The sequence below is a fragment of the Phyllobates terribilis genome, unplaced genomic scaffold, assembly GCF_046119375.1.
Source record: "Phyllobates terribilis strain yellow unplaced genomic scaffold, ASM4611937v1 Scaffold_1__5_contigs__length_1240528914, whole genome shotgun sequence".
Lineage (NCBI taxonomy): Eukaryota > Metazoa > Chordata > Amphibia > Anura > Dendrobatidae > Phyllobates > Phyllobates terribilis.
The window spans coordinates 855,735,885-855,752,671 of NW_027362761.1; the positions used below are offsets into that span (position 1 = coordinate 855,735,885).

The 16,787-nt window shown below is 38.6% G+C and overlaps 1 protein-coding gene across 2 annotated transcripts in view; it reads left to right on the plus strand.

Moving 5' to 3' along the window:
- Positions 1–16,787, plus strand: part of LOC141153639 (venom factor-like) — a 302,324-nt gene that overhangs the window by 94,971 nt on the left and 190,566 nt on the right. For both annotated transcript variants that reach the window (XM_073638632.1, XM_073638641.1), the window contains exons 10-16: positions 572–687; positions 968–1,108; positions 1,992–2,192; positions 3,937–4,143; positions 9,461–9,619; positions 11,871–12,000; positions 13,338–13,412. In XM_073638632.1, coding sequence (XP_073494733.1) covers positions 572–687; positions 968–1,108; positions 1,992–2,192; positions 3,937–4,143; positions 9,461–9,619; positions 11,871–12,000; positions 13,338–13,412 — 1,029 coding nt within the window. The remainder of the gene's footprint in view (positions 1–571; positions 688–967; positions 1,109–1,991; positions 2,193–3,936; positions 4,144–9,460; positions 9,620–11,870; positions 12,001–13,337; positions 13,413–16,787) is intronic.

Here is a 16,787-nt window from a genome sequence, read left to right on the forward strand (position 1 = left end):
AAGTAACCAAGAAAGATAGAGTGACTACAGGAAAGAAGAAAATATGGTTTCTCTCACTTAACACCGTAACATCTGGTTTTGACCAGCCGAAGATAATGGCACCATGTGGTCTGCAGAAGCGTATATCCATTATAGCAAAAGTCCACAAATCCAGTCTGGACCCCCATTTTCATGTAGCGTGCTGGGGCGTGAAAGATGAGTACATCACCCACGGCTAAAGCCTCCCATGTTACAGGAGTACTGTCATGACAAGCACGGGGGTCTTCTGAAGATCCCCGGCCATCAGAATCCCATCTGCGCCCCACAATCAAGTCATAGGCGCGCCGATGGGCGCATAGAATAATGTGCCCCTTCCTTCCTGACAGTGGCATTTAACAGGTTATCAGTCGCGGGCTCTACTTCACTCGATGCGGTTAGAGGCAGGAGGCCGGCATATGACATACAGTTATGTCATATGTCAGTAAGAGGTTAAATATTTTCTACATGTAAATGTCTATTGAAACATAATGATTGTTTTTTTTTTAAATTGTAAGTAAAAAAAGAATAAATAATTGTTTTTTTTTTTCACCAGATGGTGACTATGTCGCAGCACATAAAACCAACATCAAGATTGTGTCATCACCATATACCATTGCATTTACTAGGACTCCATCTTATTTTGTACCTGGCCTTCCATTTCAAATAACAGTAAGAATTGTTAAAAGAGGAAAACCTGACTGATTTTCGTCAGTGTGTTGGATCCGATTTCCAACAGTGTTTGGTCAGATTTTGCCATCAGTGATTTTCTCATACGATCAAAAAATGCAACCTGAAATATAGCATGTAGTACTTTGTTTCATTCAAAAAATGGAAACCAAATGGGATCACATTATAATCAATGGGGCCCTTTAGCTTTAGTTTACAACTAAAAAATGCCTGTCATGTGAAATGCCGCTACTGTGACATTGATTGTAGTTTTATCTGATAGGTTTCCATTAAAAATCCTGATATGACTCCGGCAGATGGTGTTCATGTACAATGTGGTGAAAACAGAGGATGGTCAACAAAGGAAGGACTGGCACATGTGACTTATAATACAGAAAGCAATGAAAAGGAGATAACAGTAACCGTAAGTTTAATTGATATAACTGTAAAATGTATCATAACTATTTTGATCACCCCTTCGGTAGTTTTTGAGAAACATCTGATAGCAATTAATGTAATGTAATACAGGGACTGTTTATGTATGCAGACCCAACTGCTGGTGGTTCTGTGGGCACGGGGGATCTGACAGGTTCCCTTTAAGGTCAGAAATACCTACAAAGATTTGCATCGTCCCACCTAATATGACCATGAAAATTGACCAAAACTTTAAAGGGATCCTGTCAGGACATTAATGTTGGCAGCCTGGTGTTTTTTTTGCAATAAGCGTGTGTATTCTGATAGCAGAAAAAAAACAAAGGGCTGCAATCAGCATTCATGCCGCTTCTACATATGGTAGCTACCTTTAGAAAAGGGTATAGACCATCAAAGTTCGATCGATTTACCACCATTCTTATATTAGCACACTTGATGTGGTTATTTCTTGAGGAAGAAGTGTGTAAACTTTGAAACGCGTTGACAATCAAACCGCAAATGATACATTCTGTGCATTGTGAACCTATTGGCAGCACAGAAATCCACGTTTTTTTTCTCCAAAAATAATCTTGATCCATGACTCTGATCAAAAATGAACATGTATCCATGACTTTTTTGGAGAATACATGATCTGCAATAAAACACAAACATGTGAACAGCTCCATAAGATTATGTGTACATGTTCTATTCGTGAAAAACATCAAAGTCTGAATCCTGTCAGGTTTACACAAAAGTCGACACAAAAAAGGTACATAATGAGTATTTAGGTATAGTACGCTACTAATTACAATTTAATTTAGTGTAAGACATTATGTGCTTCTTGTGCATTTGACCTAAATGAGTCTGAAAATAGTCTTATTTTTATACTTTTAAAGGTCAAAACAAATGTTGAAGGTTTGGAAGATGAGCAACAGGCTAATGTAACAATGACTGCAAAAGCATACCAACCTACATGGCAACCAAACTACCTGTATATATCTGCACACAGTGAACATGTAACTGATTATGTCACTATCAGTTTGCACATAAAAAACAAGGATAACACAGCAGAAAACATTAAATACTTCACCATTCTGGTAAGGAGATCTTCTTATGTTTTATATAATTTAACTTTTTTTATATATATATATATATATATATATATATATATATATATATATATATATATATATATATATATATATTACTTTTTCCTTCTGATCATTATTCTGTGAAAAATAACATTTTAATTGTCTGCAAGATAAAACAATATAATACAACAGTATGTCTATCCAGAGTTCCTTGACAAGGATATTGTTGCACAATAAATGACAAAATCCAAATCAAAGAACACTTCAAATCCACTTGAAATAAGATTCTCATTAACTTTGGTGAGAAGTAATTGGAAAAAGAGACATCAATTCTTTCTGTACTTTTCTGCACAGAAAATGTGCCAAATTCCCTACCAGATCTTGTTTATTTTATCACATTGATAGGGCATTGAGTTGGTCAGGAATTGTTGACTTTCACAAATTGGTAGGGCATTGAATTGGTCAGGCATTGTTTACTTTACCACATATCACAAATTTAATTAAACTATACCAATACATGCTCATGTGAGGATGCCAAGACATTATGGATTAAACTTGGGTTTCACATGCTTTTGTACCTATGTTTTTTTCACCAAAAATGCTTCAAAAACTGATGGCAGGGTTTTTGCTGCTTTTTTGCACTTACTCGTTGCTTTCTGTGGGTGAAAAAAACTCTGCAAAAATGCTGAACGAAATGACATGCTGCAGTTTTCAAAAACGCAGCAGTTTACCAATTCAGTCAAGAAAAAAAAACAAGCGTGTGCATGAGATTTCTAAAATCTCATAGCTTTTGCTGGTACTGTAAAAAGTAGCTTTTAATTTGCATAAAAAAGGCAGCAAAAAAAAGCAACATGTGAACATAGCCTTACTTTCACAAGCAGTGATGGATAGTCAGGCTCTTTTCAGTGACCTGGTCACTTGTCTCCAATCGCCACACAAAGCTGGCTCTTTTGGATCCTAAATGGATCTCTATTAGATATGTGTTCACCACAGTTGAATACACATTTAAGATGAAATTAACGTGGCCTAAACCTCACCCACCCATAGCCAAAAGCCAAAACCCTGCCTACTTGCAGCCAACTAATGAAATCGATGGGTGGGTAGGGTTTAGCTGCCGAACACCATCATTTTATGCCCAGTGAGAGCCATCCAGAAAATTTAGTAGCTCTTACTGGGGTGCTGACTTGCATTGTTCCCAGCAGGGAGCCGGGTCTTTGTCTCTTATCGGTCGCAAACCGATCACTAAACAAAAGTGCATAGAGGAGTATTAATCGCACATAAAACAAATGCATCAAATATTAACATATGGAAAATACAGTGGTATAACACATATCGGCACTATAAGGTCTTTGGAAAGGTGGTTTTTCTCTTCCCACACTCTTACAAGCGCAAAAAACAATTTGGGATTGGGAGCAAACATTAAATAATATTGCATACTATGAGAATAAAAACCATGAAGAAAATATTGGCCCAAATGGTTTGATTGATAGATGGAGAAAGGATGAAGTGTGTGTATGTGTATGTATGCCATTCTGATGTGGATTTTAAAGGACATACTGCACTCTACCATTCTTATCAAGTCTTAGAGATCTATGCAGATTGTATTGTGAAATCTTGTGATAGATGCCCAATTAATTACATATATTAAAAAAATATGAACAACCTAAACTATTGCTATGCCACCAATAAATGATGCTGCTAAATGGAAATGTCCTCAGTTTCTAATCAGACAATATTTTTCATTTGCTAGATTATGAGTAGAGGAAAAATTTTGCAGACAATTTTTCAGAAAAGAAGTAAAACAGAAATGGTTTCTGCAGTAAGGTTTGAAGTGACGCGAGACATGCTGCCTTCTTTCAGGATTGTGGCTTATTACTATTTGTTCTACAGCGACCGAATACTTGAATTAGTGTCTGACTCTGTCTGGCTTCATATGAAAAGAACCTGCAAAGGCACAGTAAGTAATGTGTATTATATTACAATATTATAATACTTAGCACTCCATAGGTTTGATCATTTGAGCTATCCTTTTTAGACATAAAATGTTATTGAGATGATCATCTCAATAATCATCATTCTTGCTTTGTCATATGCTGACTGCATTTTCAAAATTGCTGCATGCTTTATGCATGCCGTTTTACAGAACTTTTCCCTCTATTGATATGAATGAGATCTGTGTAAAATAAAATAGTGCAAGTATTTTAATAAATTATGTGCTGATATTATCAGTTTTGTGGCATATTTTCACAGTATCACCAGAAATTGATTAAACCAAGCCCCCTATGACATTAATACTTTTCAAGTGTGCATCCTGCTAAGAATACGGAAACATAATGCACAGACTTATCCGAACACATATCAAACATAGATGTAAAAAACTGGAACAAAATACTGAAATAATGCTGACAATAAAACTCATCTATACATATGGAAAAGAATGCCATATTTTTCTCTGTATGATCCAACTTTTAACATGCATATATCATATAGTACTTCAGGTTTATTTACTTATTTTACTCGCTTATGTAGCGCCATTATTTCCCCAGCACCTTACAGATATCATTATCACTGTCCCCATTAGGGTTCACAATCTGAACTCTCTATTAGTATGTTTCTGGAGTGTGGGAAGAAACCAGAGTATCACGAGTTAACCTATGCAAACAGAGTGAGCATTGCGGTATATACAAGGAGCGAACAATTGTAAGAAGATGGAAGTGTTGCCCACGTTTCCCCTGAAAGACGTGTATTGTGGCAATGTATTTTATGCGAGACATGTTTAGTAATGTGTGCTATTAGTGATAGATTTTATTCTGCCCAGCATCAGGGAGTTAATAGGGACAGTTAGGGTTAATAGTTATGACTAGCCCAGAGTGGGAGGAGCTAAAGTGAAGAGAGTTTCCTGTCAGGAAGTCAGATGGGGCCCAGCATACAAGAGAAGTAGACCTATGGTCTACCCATCGAGCAGAGCCGTATGAAATGAGTGTCCCTGAAGTGAGAGGAGACCGAGGCAACGGATAGCATGCTCAAGAGTAGAGATGAGGAAAAGTGATAGAGGAGTGAGTGATTCTCCGGAGATGGGATCTGGGGCAAGAGGCCTAGCGGGACGGTACCAGGTTCGCAAACCAAAGACGTAGCTGGACAAATCGGACCAGGGAACGAGAGATAAAGAAAGTGCCCTGTGTGGTAGTTCCAAAGCGCTGGCAAGCATAGAAGCTCAGTAAAGGCCATTGTGGCAGAAGTAGCTCCCCTAAGGAGAAAGGACACGGAACCGCGGGTTGAGAAATAGAACTCTTGTTTACTGAACTACAGTGCCATTATTGAGGACAAGGGAAGCAGCCAAAGTACTGTGCTGGATTGTGGTGAAGGGAAGTCAAGAAGGAATGTGTATAAAGATGTTCCATGTGTTAAAAGAAATGTACATGAAGATTTGCACCCGCTATCCACTGTACATACTGTACTCTTCAATATATTATTGTTCAGTAAAAGAAAGTTTATTTTTAAGTGGTGGTTAATGTTTAGCATTCCGATATTGAAATATCGGGTATCGACCGATATTCGCTGTATCGGAGTTCCGATACTTAGTTCCGATACTTTTAGAATATCGAATACCGGAATCGGAAGTTCACATAATGCCTGCGCTGTGCAGTGTCTCTGAAGGATGACAAGCTGGATGGCAGCGCTCAGCTGGGATCCAGCCTGTCATCAGAATGCCATCCCAGCATGAGAGAATTCTCCTGCTCAAGCGCTGACATTACATTATCTCCGTTACATTACAATTAAATGGAATAGCAGGGCAGGTAAGGATGATGTTGCTTTATTATTTTACTTTTATTGCAGGAGATCGTTGGCTTCAGCTGGAATGGGCGTGACGGTAAGTATGGTTTAATTTAGAACAATAAAGAATTGTGTCTTTATTGCAATTAAAGGACTTTATTCTGGGTCTTTGTGTTTTTTTTTAAGTTTGACTATGGGGTTAGTAATGGGGGTGTCTTATAGACGCCTCTCCATTACTAACCTGGGCGTGATGTCAGCTGGCATTATAAGCTGACATCAATCCCAACCCTATTACCCCACTGCCACCGCTACAGGGCAGTGGGAAGAGCGAGGCTAAGTGCCAGAATTGGCGCATCCTATGGATGCGCCATTTCTGGGGCGGCTGACGGCTGGTGTTTCTAGCCTGGGAGGGGGCCAATATTCATGGCACCCTTCCTGGGCTATTAATATCAGCCCCCAGCTGTCTGCCTAGCCTTTGCTAGCTATTAAAATAGGGGGGACCCCACGTCATTTTTTTTGGGGGGGCCCCCATTTTAATAGCTAGTAAAGGCTAGGTATTCAGCTGGGGGCTGATATTAGTAGCCTGGGAAGCTCCATGGGTATTACCCCCTTCCCAGGCTTCAAACATCTGCCCCAGCCGTCTGCTTAACCTCCGCTAGAGACTAAAATTATGGGGAACCCCACGCCAATTTTTTTTTTAATAAATCCTTTATTTTCACACTAAATGACAAGTACAGTAACCAACACTGTCACTGTACTTCTTATATATGTGACTGACATGTTTCTATCGCTCTAATCTATGTGTGATGCTCTATCTTTCTGTTCTAACTTGTCGGGTACCGCTGCTGAATTGCCGGCCGGCTTTTTTAAAGAGACGGTGCATGAAAACACTATTATTTTTTTAAATAAATCCTTTACACTAAATGACAAGTACAGTAAGCAACACTGTCACTGTACTTATTATATATGTGACTGACATGTTTCTATCTATCTAATCTATGTGTGAAGCTCTATTCTTTTTGTTCTAAATTGTCGGGTACCGGTGTATGCCGCTGCTGAATTGCCGGCTTTTCATGTTTCACTGTGAGCACTGTTCCCATCGATTTGGGCAACCACCTACCCCAATACATTCTACATTATTGTTAGTTGTTTTCCTTCATGTAGAATTAACCTACAAGGAAAGAAAGGGTTTATTTTCATTCCGATATTTGTGTCCCATTGATTGCATTGGTTTCCGGTATCGGAATCGGCGATATCCGATACTTTTTGAGTATCGGCCCGGTCCAATCCGATCCGATATTTCCTGATATCGGAAGGTATCGCTCAACACTAGTGGTGGTCTCTCTCATTGAGCTCTATAACATCCGGTCCTGGCCAGCCTAAGACACCGGAACCATGTGGCCTGCAAGGGCGAAGCGCCCCCGTAGTTAAAAAGTTCACACACCCAGCCAATACCCGGGGCATGAAACCTGAATACTTCGCCTGCGGCTACCACCTCTTAGAGGTATTAAAATATGAAGTAAAAATAAAAAAAAATCTTCAAAAAATCAAAAATATAAAAATTTAACTCAGCCTCCTTTTCTCAGTTAAAAAAATTAAGAAGTAATGAAAAAAAAGATATTCTGTATCACTGATCCATAAAACTCGAATCTAGCAAAATTGTTTTAACTGTTTGTTCGGAACGACCTGATCTGAAAACTGTCACACAATTTAACCCCTACAGTGAACACCATAAAAAATAAACATAAAACCTGGCAAAAAATGGGGCTCGGGATCAAGTTTGGGTTACCATTCTGGTACCCGAACCAAACTTTTTTCTAAAATTCGGCCGAACCCGACGAACTTGAACATCCACGGGTCCGTTCATCCCTAATATTTACATATAGCTCAGCATTGAGACCACCATTGATCCTGGTCAAGTATCCAATGCCTTTGGCTGTGAAACAACCCCATATCATCAGGCTTCCTCGTCCAAACAGTTCCTTCAATTTCTCGATCCTTTAGCCCCTTTTTCCCTAGTTTCATCCAGACTATTTTCACCCATCAGAGCCTAGTTTATTGACTTTTGTCTTATCGCTCCAAATCATCTGTTTCCAATCTTCTACTGTCCACTTTTTGTCCTTTTTTGCAAATTCGAGCTGACGCTTCTTATGACGATATTGAAGTCAAAGCTTCTTCACCTTTTTTCGGGCCACCATTCCAGACTTGTCTAACGTGCCTCGCAAGGTGCTTGCATGGATGTTTGTGATCTCACTATTACGAAGCATATGAGCCACCTCTACTGCTATGTTTGTCGCCCCAGAACAGATAGACCTTGTGATGAGCCAACTTGTTGACTCCGATATTTTGCCTAGACATACACCTATACACCTCTTGGCTCCTGAATGGATGGAAGGACTTCAATTTGTATTCTTCCAACTGTCATGGCACTCACATGACGCAGTTGGCAATTTTCTTGTCCGAGAGACTGCTATCGATGAGCTATTTCTCTTTCCTTGGGAAATCTTCTTCATAGCTGCTCCTCGATTCGAACTAGTGACTTTTCGCTTTGGAATCAACCTAATAACACACTAAACTATTAGGGAATGTGAGAACAGGTTGTATTTTGCAGTATACAGGAAGAAAAAGATTTTTCCACCACTAGGACTAAAACAGTAACAATGCAATGACATGACAAGAATCTGCATAAGAAATCATATGCTAAATAGTTGCAAGTCCAATTTATCTATGAGATAGCCAAGATGATTGTCTATAAAATAATAGTAGGCTCGCGTTCAAAGCAGTAGTGAATGGTGAGAAACGGAGCCTAAAAGTCTAAAGTTCAAAACACTGTTAGCCTTTTGCTTATCAGTTGGGATCTAGAAGATATTGTATGGTGCATATGGGAGCTAAAGCTGATGGAGTATTTGAATGGGGTAGGGTCTTAGGGTTTGCATAATTCAAAGGTGTTTTTCACGTACAATAATATTCATTTACATACCACCATTGCTTTTGCTCTCTGAGGTCCACTTCAACTCTAGGCAACACTACACTGGAACCTGATACTGACCAGAACCACCACGATGTATGTAATGGTGCCTGGAGTTGAAAAAGAGTAAGCAGTGAAAATTACTGGGAGGCATGATAGCAGTGGCATGGCTGTGAAATCAGTCAGGGAGTAGGTGGCAGGCTGCATGTTTGAGGATCTTCTTGCAGTTACCTGATAGAGCCCCAAGGCAGGCATTTTATGCTATAATATTATGTTCACATTCGCAAATTGACTCTCCAGTCGGACAGAAAATCATGATCAATTGCGGTAGTCATCTTGGAATTTTTGAAACTGGCAAATTACAGGAATTTTCCTAAATGTAATATTCCTTTGTAACTTCATACCTTGGCTCTTGACAGAATTTCCAAGAAAACTGATTCCAAGATTGGTCAAGAAGGTTTAACACCCCTGGTCTATTCATTATTAAATTGTTAATAAATAAATACCTTATACCCTGTTTCTGTCTTTACAGCTAACATTACAAGCACCTAAAACAGCTAGAAATTTTTACAAACCTCAAGACAAGGTAGAACTTCGTTTGACTGGAGATAAAGGCGCATACGTGGGCCTGGTGGCTGTAGACAAGGCAGTATTTGTCCTAAACAACAAAAACAGGCTCACCCAGGACAAGGTCTGTATTAAAGAAACATAAAATTAGATGTGTCTATAATTATCTTTTAAAATCTATTAACTACAGGTACGGAAAATAATCATTTAAATAACTGACCTATGTCACAAATTCTAGGGATTTTTAAAGGGAACCTGTCAGAAACGTTACCCACCTTAACAAATTAATATGACAATATAGCCCTCTAAAAGATAAGCCGGTCAGTCCCTTTATGACCCCAAAGTGCTATTTCAGCAGCGAGAAATCGCATTTTGAAGCCTACTCTGTATTTCTGAACTAGTAGCTGCCTCCTATACCTGAATAACCTGTTAATCAGCTAGGGGAGGGTGCTGCTAGTTTAGTTCGGGAATAAAGTGGAGGCTGAGGAGCTGTAAGTGCATCGTCATATCCCAGTGCACTTCCAGAATGAACTTTAAAATGTGATAAATGTAGCACTTTGGAGTCATAAAGGGATTGACTTGCTTATCTTAATATTAATAGTTTTTTTTTTTTTTAGGGTGGTGGAGTTTCAGCCAGGTTCCCACTAAACTCTGCTGAACAAACATATTGTAATACGGAATATCACCCTAACCTATTTAGAAAAGCTTGCATTTGTGCTACTTGAGCCAAGGCAATGTCTGTACTGTATTGAGAATTAGATACTGTACAAAGTATAGAGTACAAAGTACAGCTCCATTTTGGAGAAATGTATGTTCGTGTGTATATTCTCGCTGGTATATTGTCCCTCCTAACAGGTACCTGAAGGAAGAGCAATGCTCACCTGGAAATATATACAAATAGCTCTGTCTCTAAAGGAAAAACAATGCCTGTATATCATGCCTCTTCTCTCTCTATTGCTAACCTTATATACAGAGAGAGTGCTTTTCTACAAAGTTATTGTGGTTGCCTTTTCTGTGTCCATGAGGTATGAGAGTGCTGGGCATAGTCCATGTACTTCACCATGTCAAATGGAACTGCAAATCTGTGATAGCCCAGGTACTGACGACCACTGTACAAGATATGCCATAAGATGTCATAACTGACGAGCATTATGGGGAGGCCCGCGCAGCAATACAGAATGACATAAGCCAACTATCTGATGCTTCAGCAGTGTGAGAAATGGTGCCGAGCAAGTTTTTTTTTTTGAGCACCATGAATAGAATCTCAAAATGTTCGAATTCACATGAAACTGTGAATTTCAGGAAATTTGACTCAAACTCGATCCTCGGTTAATTTGGACAGCGACAATATATAATGGCCTGAAAATTAAATAGAATGTAAAAATAACTTTACTCTGTGCCTAAAAATTCTAAAAAAATAACCCAAGTGTTGTATTATAGATATTAAACTAACATGCACTAAAATTTCTGTGTGTGAAGACCTAAAATACCCTGCACCAGTAAGCAGGTTAAATTTTATGTGTGCCCTTTTGAGCAAAGACGTGGATCTCAGTACGAGAATACAAGAATAGTGCAGTGATAGACATGGTCACAGACATTCCAGGATGGAGTCCAAACTGGTTTACTCACTGAGAGGCAGGGAAGTGTATTGGCAATCTGCTCATCTTTACTGATAAGGCGAGAATGGGTTGTCAGGATTTGGCCCAAAACCGCTATGTTTCATGCCAGGGCAGATTGCTGAAGGCCTTGCATAAACTTCTACACAAACATCATGCAGCAACATGTCTTTGCACAAACATCCGACTAAAAAGTCTGAAAACACTGAAGCAGAAAACATTGTGATAAACAAAATTTGTCTCAGTCTCAAAACTTTTGGCCACAACTGCAGTCTGTGTTATTTATGGAGCAGACTAGTATTATGTATCTGCTATTTCCGTGAAGATATTGATGGTTTATGGTAACAGCTAAGGATGACTAGAAAGCTACTAAAACTCCCTTTTGGCAGCGGATTAATCTCTGTACTGTCCAGACATTCAATGGTGTATATATATTTATTGATGAGCAAAGATAACACAGCTTACAATTGGTATTTATTATAGCTTAGGATTTTAGCATCTTGTCTGTCAGCTTGCAAAGTGAAAGTAAAATGTGCTCCAGCTACACACACAGTGAGCAGGAATTACCTGTTTTTTTTTTTTTTTTTTTAACAGTGCTTTACTGACAATATAACACTATTGCTGGAGACAGAAACTCATGCACTATTAGACAGTAGTACATAGTAGTTGATATACACAATATATACAATAATAAACATTACTCCAATGCTCCCATTTTCTGTGGAGTTTATTTTGTGACATCTGTTTTGTTAAATCTAGATATGGGATGACGTACAGCAAAATGATATTGGATGCACAGCTGGAAGTGGAGCCAACCCTTTGGGTGTATTTGAAGATGCTGGACTAGATTTCGCAACTAATTTAGATATGCAAACTCCAGCCAGAAAAGGTAAATACACAAAAATACTGGTAGGTTTTCCTTGCAGAAGGTTTTAAGTGAATTTTTTTAAACCATTCTAGGTAGTCGCATAATCCCGAATATTTGATATCCATCAACAAACTGAACCCATTAATACCTCTCCTACATCTTTTTCATGTGATAATTGGGTAAAGACAGGGAATGGTTGAGATGTCGGTGTGTTCCACATCCACAGCACCATGGTCACCTCAGGAGGTATCTATTTGTTAATGCTATATTGATATATTGTGCTTTATAGTCATTAGTTTCGCACAGGAGCTCATACTCCTGGCCACGATATGATCCAATATGAGCTCATATCGTGGCCTTGAGTATGAGCTCCTGTGCGAAACTAATGACTGTAAAGCACAATATATCAGTATAGCATTAAAAATAGATACCTCCTGATGTGCTCATGGGGATGGATGGGCGAAACGCGTTGATGTGAGAATTAATATAGTGCAGGGAATTTAGATATGAAGTACCTCATCAATATGAATGCAGCGTCATTAATATCAATATGAAAGCAGGGGTGACAAAGTGTTCAGCTGATGTCAAGCAGCAGACTTATGCATATCTATGTAGCATTCAAGCGAGGAGTATCAATGAATGTGTTTTGAGATATGGTCAAAGAACACAGTTGATAGATGTTAAAGAAAATAATGCCTCTTAGTATAGTAGGTGCAGCTTTATTAAGTAACCGTGAATGCACAAGGTATTCTGGGAGCTGAAAAATAATTACCCTGTATTATATAAACTTGGATCTCCCGCTATAGTGTCTAAGCAACTAAAGGAACATATTCTTATACCATAATATTAATATCTTGGCACATAAGCGTTGAATATTAGCACAGGCAGAGCATGGACCTATTAAGTGCGAGTCTTAATACTCAAGTGAGGGCAAAGTGCAATAATTAGTGATAACTGACATGTTAGGTGAAAAAGTCTGGCAACCATTTTGTCCGGCCCATTTTTGGGGTTTTGTGTGAAATTATATCCAATAATGCCTTTTTTTCTCAGTTTTTTTGTGTTGTTCCAATACACACAAAGGGAATAAACATGTGTATGACAAAACATGTGTAATTGAAATAATTTTCTAGGAGAAATACTTCATTTTCTGGAACAATTTCAAATGTGCCAACACTTTTGGCCATGACTGTAGTTATATTGATGGAAAATAAAGAACAAAGTATTATATGAAATGCAACCATAAAAAAAAAAAACTTTTTGTCTTTATGGTCTAAATGAGTGGGACTAAAAAGGGTTAATATTTTTCTGCTGAGTTGAAGAATAGCTAACTAAATATAATAATTTGATATGTTTTCCAGATTTTACCTGCCCTTCAGTCCACACTGGGCGTAGCCGTCGTTCCATTGAAATGATAGAAGCAAAGCAGAAAAAAGGTGATTGTTTGACCTACCTTAAATTTCTTATTGTGTCAAAAATGTATTAACAGATTTTTTATTCTCAAGCATGTATATTAACCCCTTTACAACCCAAGGTGGTTTGCACGTTAATGACCAGGCCAATTTTTACAATTCTGACCACTGTCACTTTATGAGGTAATTACTCTGGAACGCTTCAACGGATCCCCCTGATTCTGAGAATGTTTTTTCGTGACATATTGTACTTCATGATTGTGGTAAAATTTCTTTGATATCTCTTGCGTTTATTTGTGAATAAAATGGAAATTTGGCAAAAATTTTGAAAATTTTGCAATTTTCAAAATTTGAATTTTTATGCCCTTAAATATGACAGATATGTCACACAAAATAGTTAATAAATAACATTATCCACATGTCTACTTTACATCAGCACAATTTTGGAACCAAAATTTTTTTTTATTGGGGAGCTATAAGGGTGAAAAGTTGACTAGCGATTTCTCATTTTTCCAACAAAATTTGCAAAAACATTTTTTTAGGGACCACATCATATTTAAAGACACTTTAAGGGGTCTTTATGACAGAAAATACCCAAAAATGACACCATTCTAAAAACTGCACCCCTCAAGGTGCTTAAAACCACATTCAAGAACTTTATTAACCCATTTAACTTTTTTCACAAAAATGTTACTTTAGACCCAATTTTTTTTATTTTCGCAGGAGTAACAGGAAAAAATGGACCACAAAATTTGTTGTGCAATTTCTCTTGAGTAAGCAGATACCCCATATGTGGGGGAAAACCACTGTTTGGGCGCACGGTAGGGTTCGGAAGGGAAGGAGCGCCATTTGACTTTTTGAATGTAAAATTTGCTTGAATAATTAGTGGACGCCATGTTGCATTTGGGGAGCCCCTGATGTGCCTAAACAGTGGAAAGCCCCCACAAGTGACACCATTTTGGAAACTAGATCCCTCAGGGAACTTATCTAGATGTGTGGTGAGCACCTTGAACACCCAGGTGCTTCACAGAAGTTTATAACATTGAGCCGTAAAAATAAAATTTTCACATTTTTCCCACAAAAATGTTTTTCAGCCCCCACTTTTGCATTTTCATAAGGGTAACAGAAGAAATTGCACTATGCAGTTTGTTTTGCAATTTCTCCTGAGTTAGCAGATACACCATATGTGGGGGAAAACCACTGTTTGGGCGCGCGGCAGGGTTCGGAAGGGAAGGAGCGCCATTTGACTTTTTGATTGTAAAATTTGCTTGAATAATTAGCGGATGTGCCCCTGATGTGCCTAAACAGTGGAAACCCTCCACAAGTGACACCATTTTGGAAACTAGACACCTCAGGGAACTTATCTAGATGTGTGGTGAGCACCTTGAACCCCCAAGTCGTTTACAGAAGTTTATAACATGGAGCCGTCAAAATAAAAAAATCAAACTTTTTCCACAAAAATGATGTTTTAGCCCCATTTTTTTATGTTCTCAAGGGTAAGAGGAGAAAATGGACCCCAAAAACTTTTGTGCAATTTCTCCTGAGTATGCCAATACCCCATATGTGGGGAAAATACAGTGTTTGGGCGAACGGCAGAGTTCAGAAGGGAAGGAGCACTGTGTGACTTTTTGAACGCAAAATCGGCTGGAATCAAGAGCGGATGCCATGTCGTGTTTGGAGAGCCGCGGATGTGCCTAAATAGTTGAAACCCCCCACAAGTGACCCCATTTTGGAAACTACACCCCTCAAGGATTTTATCAAGTGGTATAGTGAACATTTGAACCCAGAGGTACGACACAGAATTTGATAAAATTAGGTCATCATATTGAATAAGTTGTCATTAGTCTTGAGCGCAAGTGCTCGCTACTTGAGTTAGCATCCGGCACTCAGGTATGCACCATGTATCACAGGTGCTCAAGTGAAATGCTCGAGTCCCCGCCCGCATGTTTCACGGTTATTAGACACCCCCAAAAAAACATGGGGGGATCGATCGTGCATGGCAGGCAATCCCCGCAAGGTTTTTTTGGCCGCGAAGCATATGGGGCGGAGACTCGAGCACCCGCGATACTCAATGCATACCCGAGCACCCGATGCAAACTCAAGTAGCGAGCACTTGCGTTCAACACTAGTTTCCATATCGTCATCTTTTTTCACTTTTGAAAAAAACAACAACCCTAACCCCAGCCCTAACATTAGCACAACCCTAACCCCAACCCCAGCCCTAGCGTTTATTTTTTACGCCGTTCCTAGTGCTGTATAAGTGATTAGACTACCTTATTCTTCGGCTCGGTGCGACTACAGAGATACCAGAATGATATCGGGTTTTTATGATTGACAGCTGTCACACACTAAAAGACACATATTTTGTAAAATCTAGTTTTTGCATCACCATATTTTGAGAGCTATAATTTTTCCATATTTTGGCCGACAGAGTCATGTGATGGCTTGTTTTTTGCGGGATGAGTAGACGTTTTTATTGGTGCCATTTTCAAAATAAATAATGGGAGGCAGAATAAACAAAAACCAACAATTCAGGAATGGTTTTTTTTTTTAAATTTTTTTATTCTACTCCGCGTGTGGTAAAATTGATAAGGTAGCTTTATTCTTCGGGTCAGTACTTTTACAGCGGTACCACATTTATATAGTTTTTCTATGTTTTGGCGCTTTTACACAATAAAAGCTATTTTATAGAAAAAAATATTTTTTTGCATCACTTTATTCTGAGAGCTATAACTTTTTGATTTTTCAGATGATGGAGCTGTATCGCAGATTGTTTTTTGCGGGACAAGATGATGTTTTCAGCGGTAACATTTTTATTTATATTCATCTTTTTGATCGCGTGTTATTCCATTTTTTGTTTGGCGGTATGATGATAAAGTATTGTTTTTTGCTTCGTTTTTTTTTTTTTTTTTTTTTACCGTGTTCACTGAAGGGGTTAACTAGTGGCACAGTTTTATAGGTCAGGTCGTTACGGACGCGGCGATACCAAATATGTGTACTTTTAATGTTTTTTTTTTTTTTCATAATAATATTTATTGATGGGTACATTATATTTTTATTTTTGGTGGATTATTTTTTTTATTTATTTTTTTATATTTTTACAATTTTTTTTAATTTTTTTTTCACTTTCTGAGAGTTTTTTTTAGTTATTTACTTTGTCCCACTCTGGGACTTTCACTTTTTTTATTCTGATCGCCTGCATAGCATAGGGATGGAGCACCATCCCTGTGCCATGCAGGCAGTCAGCGCTGCACAGTGAGAAGATTGTTTGGTCATGCACTGCGCATGACCAAAAAATCTTCCTGCTGTCTGGTGACCCGGATGTTGCCATGACGACATCGGGTCGTCATGGCAACACCCGGGAAGCCGCGGCAGACAGCGCTGGAGGCCGGAAGAAGA